This window comes from Trachymyrmex cornetzi, unplaced genomic scaffold (genome assembly GCF_001594075.2).
Source record: "Trachymyrmex cornetzi isolate Tcor2-1 unplaced genomic scaffold, Tcor1.1 scaffold1664, whole genome shotgun sequence".
NCBI lineage: Eukaryota > Metazoa > Arthropoda > Insecta > Hymenoptera > Formicidae > Trachymyrmex > Trachymyrmex cornetzi.
In genome coordinates this window covers 1627-11410 of record NW_017296271.1, presented here as the reverse complement: position 1 = coordinate 11410, position 9784 = coordinate 1627, and the positions used below count along the sequence as shown (strand labels likewise).

At 29.1% G+C, this 9784-nt stretch overlaps 2 protein-coding genes across 2 annotated transcripts; one reads left to right on the top strand and one right to left on the bottom strand.

The window, feature by feature from the left end:
* The first annotated feature begins 3571 nt into the window (after positions 1-3571).
* On the top strand, positions 3572-5940 carry LOC108759082 (uncharacterized). Its single transcript, XM_018504380.1, has 4 exons — positions 3572-4334; positions 4477-4809; positions 5401-5586; positions 5822-5940. Exons 1-4 carry the CDS (start codon positions 3572-3574, stop codon positions 5938-5940), a joined length of 1401 nt encoding a protein of 466 aa, XP_018359882.1.
* Positions 5941-7949: 2009 nt separating this feature from the next.
* Positions 7950-8473, bottom strand: LOC108759083 (uncharacterized). Its single transcript, XM_018504381.1, has one exon. It carries the CDS (start codon positions 8374-8376, stop codon positions 7978-7980), a length of 399 nt encoding a protein of 132 aa, XP_018359883.1. The 5' UTR covers positions 8377-8473; the 3' UTR covers positions 7950-7977.
* Between the last annotated feature and the right edge of the window lie 1311 nt (positions 8474-9784).

Here is a 9784-nt window from a genome sequence, read left to right as displayed (position 1 = left end):
AAATCAGCGGCCACCGACTGCAACTTGCGACTATCATTCGGATTGGCTGAGGAAGAATCCCATATCGCAATCGCATCGCAGCTGCGAGTAGCAAATGTGATATGGTCTTTAATAGAAGATGTGAACGAGAAGATGCGAAAAAAGATAACATCGTGATGCTGTTGGCATCATCTATATATGACATGGCCATTCTCCACAGAGAAAACTAAGACCGTGGTTCGATTCATGCTGACAACATTCATGAGCATCGTTTGTCTTCGTTTAACATTTGACAAACAACAAGGATAAAATGATTTTTAAGCGTTGTGAGCATGAATCGGACCGCGGCCTAGCATAGAGACGTCAACTGATTATGGGAGCTTTCCATCTACGACACAGCGATCACCTCATCCTTATTTAACATTTCTCTCTTTCTATTAAATCTTCAGCTTCTCTCGTATGAACGCTCTGTCTATCTTATAAGTCTATTGCTGGATTCACACTGCATCCGATTTGCGTCGTACGACTCTCTGCAACCAATCAGAAAACAGGCTTTCGATGATATGAAGCAAAATCCATCAGAATTCTGTTTTCTGATTGGTTGCAAATCGTCGTACGACGCAAATCGGATGCAGTGTGAATCCAGCAAATGGCTCCAACTCGCCGGCTCGCGTAAAGTAAGGTGAAACAATGTATAATGGCGGTAGCAATACTGGAAATAGCCAATCAAATATGTCCGAATATGCACTTTCCTTCTGCGCATCCATCAGATTGCTTCACCTTATATATTTCCACCATGATCACGACGCTACGCTTGCTCAGCGCCGAGACACTACCGTGTCTCCAGATAACGTCTTTAACATATGCTGCATTCCAATATACACTGCCACTGCTAAAAATGTATATATGGTGTACGTAATGAATACTATAAATTTCCAGTACTGGTAATGAGCAACGAAACGCAAAGGCTCTTTTAAGTTAAGGACGCTATTCATGAAAATTTATTACAATTTTTTAATGTATACTGTTATCAGATACAATAATCGTTTATTATTTACACTATTTCAGAGTCCCAAATTTTCGATACATATACTAGTATATCATATTTATACGTATTGAGTGTTCATTAAATAAGTTAGGTTTATTAATAAAAACATTAAAAAAATATTTATTTATTTTTGAATAACATTGTAACTGTATTTGTTACAATTATGTAACGTATACTTACCGTTATATGATATAATAATTGTTTATTACTTCTAACTACACTAATTTTGAATTTCCGATACGCATATTATACCATACTTATACGAATGGATGTATTCAGTATATCATAATCGCCCACTGAGCACTCAGTGAGCTCTTACATCTGATTGGTATATTTCGCTTAAAATTAAGCTTATTAAAAACGTTTAAAATATGTATATTTCTTACAACTTTTAAATGTATATTATTATACGTATGTCATACATCATATCTATATCATATTTATATCATTGAGTATTCGTTATGTAAATTAGGTTTATTAAAAACGTTTAAAAGATGTATATTTCTTTTAAATGTATATTGTTATACGTATGTCATACATCATATTTATATCATATTTATATCATTGAGTATTTATTACGTAAATTAGGTTTATTAAAAACGTTTAAAAGGTGTATATTTCTTACAACTTTTAAATGTATATTGTTATACGTATGTCATACACCATATTTATGTCATATTAATATCATTGAATATTTATTACGTAAATTAGGTTTATTAAAAACGTTTAAAAAGTGTATATTTCTTACAACTTTTAAATGTATATTGTTATACGTATATCATATACTATATTTATATCATATTTATATTATTGAGTATTTTTTACGTAAATTAGGTTTATTAAAAACGTTTAAAAGGTGTATATTTCTTACAACTTTTAAATGTATATTGTTATACGTATATCATATACTATATTTATATCATATTTATATTATTGAGTGTATATAAGGTATATTGAAAGCGTTTAAATAACGTATATTTGTTACAATATATTTAACCTATATTGTTATACGGTATAATGATCGTTTACTATTTTTATCTATACCAATATTAAACCATTAGTACGTATATTACATCAAATTTATACCATTGAGTGTTTATTGGGATCTTCGACTGATATTATCTTCGATTTAAAAAAAACTTCTATTAAAATAAAATTATTTGTACACAAAATTAATACTAATTTTATTGTGTTAATATATTATAAACAATATTAAAATAGTAATTTAAATATACATATTAAACTGAATTATTGTTACACAAAATTAACATTAAACTGGATAAATATATTCAACTATATTAATATTAAACTAAATCATTATTGAATTGAATTAATATTGAATTAGATTAATATTAAGATATATTAATACCAAATTATATTGATATTTATTTAAATTAATATTCACATAATAACTAATTATGCCCCGAAGAAAAGTAATTCGAATAACTGAAGAAGAAGAATTTCAAAATAATATACGTGAAAGAAAAGCAAAATGTCAAGCTGAAAGACGAGAAAAAAAAACGAATGATGATTAAAAAAGATTGCCAACTTTCATCAAATACTAATGAAATTTGTTCGAACATATTACAAGCTTCTACTTTGTCAAAAAACGTAGTAATAGATTCTCATAGTTCAACCATTTCGATTATGAAAACAGTGTATTCAGCAAATCAAACAATTACCACTACATCACAAACAATTAATGCATCAACCATTACTAATATTTCTAGAACAAAAAATAATAATGAAATTAATATAGTAAACGATAATATTAAATCATTTAATGTTAATAACAATACTGAAATCGTTGAAACGATAATATTAAATCATTTAATGTTAATAACAATACAGAAATCGTTGAAACGATAATATTAAATCATTTAATGTTAATAATAATACAGAAATCGTTGAAAATGTTTATAACTCATCTATGAAAACTTTATCGAATAATGTTATGTTTGCTATACCTAGCTATTAGAGTAGTGCGGTGGAAGGGCAATACAGAGGCAAAGATACAAGAACACAAATAGTCTGTTTATTGTTTCTCCCAGATATTACATTACCGTTAAAGGAGAACGTTGTGCTCACGTGGTCGCGTAAAGACGAGAATGAAGAATTGGTGTAACCACAAAAGGCAGAGCGACAACTTAACTAGTGCTATAGGTAACTAGGAGCACTTGACTACTAGTACTAAACGACTGCGCGCGCACTTGCCCTCGGTGAGTGCAGAATCAAAGATATGCAGCGCCAAAAACAAACTGTTCGTACCAACACTAGCACATCAAATCAATTAATAAATTTAGACGGTAATAGTGAATTCAAAAATTTATTATCTGAAATTCCATCACAAACTACTATAAGAAATGATAATGTATTTAATGGATCACAATTAATATTTTCCTCACATAATCTAATTGATAAAAATGTGGTTGTAGAACGTATTAAAAAAACACGATCTTTACAGAAAGGTTATATCGATATTATTATATTAATACATCATACATTAATAAATTACAAAATATTATAGAACATTATATAGGAGAAATGAATGTAAAGTGTGAACATTGTAGTGCAAAACATTTTAATTCTGAAAAAGTAGCTAATAAAGATAATTCATTTAACGATTGCTGTAATCATGGATCTGTTGAATTAAATCCTTTAACCCAACCTCCGTATGAACTTTATGAATTATTTAATGGAAATCATCCAAAATCAAAACATTTTTATGGTCGTATTCGTGGTTATAATAATACGTTTTCATTTGCGTCATTTAATGCAAAAACTTCAAATTTTGATACACAAAGACGTGGACCTTATTGTTTTAAAATTCAAGGACAAATATATTATCAAATTAATACTGCGCTATATCCCACACCAAATGAAACGCCAAGCTACGGACAACTTTTTATTGTAGATAATAATGAAGCAACAGAATGTAGATTACATCGAAATTCGAATCTTAATGAAGAAATGTTACATTTAATAGATAAATTAATGCGTAAGAATAATATTTTTGCACAATCCTATCGAATGATGCATGAAGAAATTCAAATGCAACAATTAACTGAAAATTACAATATGCGTGATTTACAATTGGGATTTTTAACAAAAAAAGGTATTGATCGGTACAATATACAAAAAGTAAATGAAGTAGCAGCTGTTTTTTATACTACTGCAGATGGAGAAATTCCGGAAACATATGTCACAATTTATAACAAACGTAACAAGACACTACAACAAGTTAGTACAATGGATCCAAATGTAGAACCATGGATCTATCCATTGTTTTATCCATATGGTAATCAAGGTTGGCATGATAATTTAAAACGTAAAAATAATAATAAACGAATAAGTAGAGCTGCTTATATAAAATATCGAATGGCTATACGTGTTTAGTAATTTTAATGTTTTTATTATGGGAAGACGATTATTTCAATAATGGGTTGTAGATAATTACATTAAAATTGAAAAAGATCGGATTAATTATTGCAAACAAAATCAAAAACAACTGCGAATTGAAAGTTATCAAGGATTAATTGATTATTTGGCAAATGCTGCTAATAATGACAATGCTCATGTAGGAAAAATGATTATACTTCCATCGACGTTTGTAGGTTCACCACGTAATATGTTACAGCATTATCAAGATGCGATGACTATTGTTAGAAGATATGGAAAACCAGATATTTTTATTACCATGACTTGTAATCCAATTTGTCGCGAAATTAAAGAAAATTTATTTCCAAATCAACAACCTGCAGATGGACCAGATATTTGTGCTCGTGTATTTAATATAAAAAAAGATTATTTAATTGATATTATCGTTAGACAAAAATTTTTTGGTGAAGTTCTCGCATATGTTTATGTGATAGAATTTCAAAAACGTAGATTGCCACACATACATTTGTTGGTTACTTTGAAACAAAACTACAAGATATTAAATCCTGAAGTAGTTGATAAATTTATTTCAGCAGAAATTCCTAATCCCGATAAAAATAAAAATTTACACAACATTGTAATGAAACATATGATTCATGGGCCATGTGGAAATTGGTGTTTGATTAATAATAAATGTTCGAAATATTTTCCAAAATCGTTTCAATCTGAAACGATCATGGATGAGGATGGTTATCCACAATATCGTCGTCGAAATAATGAATTATTTTACGAAAGACCTGGACGATATGTTGTTAATAACCGATATGTCATTCAGTATAATCCAACGCTTTTACTTTTATTTAATAGTCATATTAATGTGGAAATAGTTTCAAGTATACGGTCTGTGAAATATTTATATAAATATATTTATAAAGGTCACGATGCTGCATCTGTAATTATTGGAGAAAATATAGATAAAATGATAATTCATGCAGATGAAATTCAAGAATTTATCGAAGCTCGTTATGTTGGACCTGTTGAAGCATGTTGGCGTATTTTGAGCAAATCTTTACAAGAAAAGAGTCATACTATATTTCGTTTACCAATACATTTACCAAATAAACATAGTGTAATAATCGACGATAATATTAATAATGATGCGATAAGATTTGCTGTAGAACGTATAAATGTTGTTGGATTATTTTGAATTAAATGCTCGAGATGAGGAAGCAAAACAATATTTATATAGTGACATTCCATCTCATTATGTATTCAAAAAAATAACAATTAATAATAAAACCATTAATCGTTGGGAAAAACGTCAGAGATATTTTAATTGTATTGGTCGAATGTATTCTGTTAGTCCATCTCAGATAGAATTATTTCATTTACGTATACTTTTACTACATATTAAAGGAGCGAAGAATTTTCAAGAACTGAGGACAGTTAATAATGAAATACATCAAACCTTTACCGCTGCGTGTTTAGCATTAGGACTCATAGAAGATGATAACGAATGGTCGCGCAATGAATGAAGCTAAAGTTTGGATGATGCCAAGGCGACTTCGTAATTTATATGTTCGAATTTTAATTCATTGTCAACCAGTTCCGAAAAAATTATGGGATGAGTTTAAAAGAGATATGTCGGAAGATTATATAAGACGATATGGACTTACAATGGGAATAAGAAAAACGTATAATTATATTATTAATTTACTTCAGAAGGAAAGATCAAGTATAACTACCTTTTTTGAAATGGAACAAATAGCAGAGGTACAAGAAATAAATAATGAAGAAGAAATTCAAGAAGATACATACATAGGTACGAGACAATATAAACAATTAAATGTAAAACAAAAAGAAATTGTTGATTCAATTTTAACAGCAGTAACTACTAACAATAATAGTGAAACTTGTTTTTATATTGATGGTTCAAGTGGCTCTGGTAAAACTTTTATTTATACAACTTTGTATTATTTACTTAAAAGTAAAAAAAAATAATAAATATGATGGCATTTACTGGTATTGCTGCTACATTACTTCCAAATGGAAGAACGGTACACAAAGTTTTTGGATTGCCTGTACCTCTTTTTGCTGATTCTACATCAAACATTAAAGTTCAGTCTAAAGAAGCTAATAATTTAAAACTTGTAGATGTTTTTATTTTAGATGAAGCTCCTATGGCACCTCGTTACGTATTAGAAATAATGGATCGAACGTTACGTGATATAATGCAAAATGATTTATATTTTGGTGGTAAAATCGTGCTTCTTGGTGGAGATTTTAGACAGTTATTACCTATAAAACAAAGAGCTACGCGTTGTGAAATTATAAATTTATCCATAAAATTTAGTTTCTTATGGAAACAATTAAAAATATTTTCTTTGACAGAAAATGTAAGAACCTTACCACAAGAAAAAGAATTTGCGCAGTTTTTACTAAATTTGGGTAATGGTTCTTTAAATGATTACTCGGATAATGTTTACCTTCGTGAAAAATGTATAGCGAATGCTAACTCGGATATAATAAAAGACATGTATGGAGATATTATAATACATAAAAAGTATAACACTATAGCTAATCATGTTATATTATCTGCAAGAAATGCCGATGTCGATGAAATAAATGAAAAAGTAGTTAATTTATTAGATAAAACGACAGAAAGAATTTATACAAGTGTAGATACTCTTGAAATAACTGATAACGAAGGTGAAGTAATTATGACAGAATATCTTAACTCTTTAAATCCAACGTGTCTTCCATCATATGAATTACGCTTAAGAAAATACACTGTTATTATGTTGATTCGAAACCTTAATATTAGTGAAGGTTTATGTAATGGTACTCGATTATTAATTTTAAATTTAGATAATAATTTATTACGATATGAAATTTTGTCAGGTAATAAGATTAGAGAAATTGTTTTTCTAAATCGCATTACTTTATACTGTGAAAATGTATATCTATTCACTTTTAAAAGAAGACAATTTCAGTGAAATTGGCATTTGCTATGATTATAAATAAATCACAAGGGCAAACTTTCAAAAAAGTTGCAGTAGATCTTCGAAAAAATATTTTTAATCATGGTCAATTATACATTGCACTATCAAGAGTAGGTTCTTGGGATTCGTTGAAAGTTTATTTAGGAGAATATAATTTCAGGGAAGTAAAAAATTATGTTTATAAAGAAGTAGTCGAATAATGATGCACGGATAAGGGTTAAATAATAAAATAATTTTACTATGATATCTAAAATTTGATTAGATATTGATTAAAAAATAATTTTGTATTATAGTTCTATTAAATAATAATTTTGTATTAATGTTCTATTAAATAAAATAATTATAAAAGATATTTAAATTAATTGCTTGAATATTAAACATTTTTGTGTAATACTATTGTCATTATTTTTAATTATATATATATATATTTTAAAAAATATATTACATATAATGTTCAAAGAGAAAGTAGGTGTCCCAAAATTAACGCAAGATTTGAATTAAATAGAAAACACAGTTTTTAGTCTTTAGATTGTTATTTTTTCATTGAATAATAAAGTACATAGGATAGGGTTATTTATGGAATAACACATCGGGCAAATGACCTCCACGGTTTTGCTGGCACATACGCACTCTTTTGTCGAAATTTTTCATGACCTCTCTGCATAATTGTGGCTGAATTTCGTTGGTGCAACGTTTAATTTCCTCTTGTAATGCACGGGTGATTGTGGGCTTGTTGACATAGACCTTTGACTTCAAATAACTCCATAAGAAGAAATCTAATGGTGTTAAATCACACGATCTAGGGGGCCAATTCTGATCACCGAAACGAGAGAGTACACGACCAGGAAATGTCTCATGCAGTAATTGAATTGTTTCACGGGCTGTATGGCATGTGGCGCCGTCTTGTTGAAACCACATGTCGTCGACATCAATATCATCCAATTTAGGCAGAAAGAACTCTGTTATCATGTCGCGATATCGAGCACCAGTAACAGTCACTGCTTGACCTGCCTTATTTTCAAAGAAGTATGATCCAATGATGCCTCCAGCCCAAAATCCGCACCAAACAGTGATACGTTGTGGGTGTGCATTTGTTGTTCGACAATCATATGTGGGTTCTCCGAACCCCAAATACGGCAATTTTGGCGATTAACAAAGCCATCAAGGTGAAAATGTGCTTCATCGCTTAGGATGATTTTGCTCGAAAAATCAGCATCCACTTGTTGATGTTCAATAATCCATTCCACGGACTCTCTTCGCTGTTCATGGTCACTATAGGCTTCAGTTGTTGTGTCATTAAAGTTGTCATTGATGAAGTGAAATTTGTCTTTATTTGCAGTGAAATTGATTTGTATGTAGTGTGAAATTGGATTTAAGAAACGGAAAATTTTTGTTATTTAAATTTTTTTGTTACTTATTCTTACATAAAATTAGTTAAAAACGAATTCTATGAATATGAAACGTAAATTTTTATGATTTTTCTCGTAAATTTCATAGTCTAAATAATAGTAATATATTGTAATATAATATTGTATATTGTAATATATAATATTACATTATTTTTCATGTTCGTAATTTTTTCTATTTGTTCTATTTATATTTTTCTTTCTTTTTTCTTTCTTTTTCTTTCTTTTATATGTCACAGTGATATTTTCTTTGTTCGCCTTATTGTTAGTGAAAATTATAACAAAAACTAACATTTTTAAATTGTATATACTTGATTTTACTTGATTTGTGCGTATGTTAAATACAAGATTAGTGTAGTAATAACAAATGAATAAATGGCGCGCGCGTAGCGCGCGCTTCTGTCGTGTGCTAGTCCATAAGGAAAAAAGGCATGAAAATCTCAAAGTTGGCCGTATGTCGCGATCTCATTGTTGACGCTTTATTCCTTCTATCATTGGTCCTCAGTACATCGCAAATTGCACCGATGAGACGCATTTCGTGACGTTCAATGAAATTTAAATTTATACCGCTAAAAGTATAAATAACGCTTTTTTCAATGACCGTTTTAATGATCACACGTGTAGTAGGATATTATATTGACTGTGTAGAATCACTTTAAAGGATGATGGTGAATGATAATGAATGAACAATCGTCGTTTCACAGAAGATGGATCATCGCGCGTGTGAAAGATTAGTGCGGGATATTAATTATAGCGCCGAGTTATTTTACAATAATAAAGTAGTAAAATAATAAATAGCGATAAGGAATTGAAACTAAAGGAAAATAGGTGTGACAAGATATTTTAATTTCAGTTATTATTCATTTTTCATGAAAAGGAAAGATACGTTTTTTATAAAAAGTTAATATATAGAGAACGTTTTTAAAAAGCTGTATAAAATGTCTTTATTACGTTATAAATATTTAAGAGAC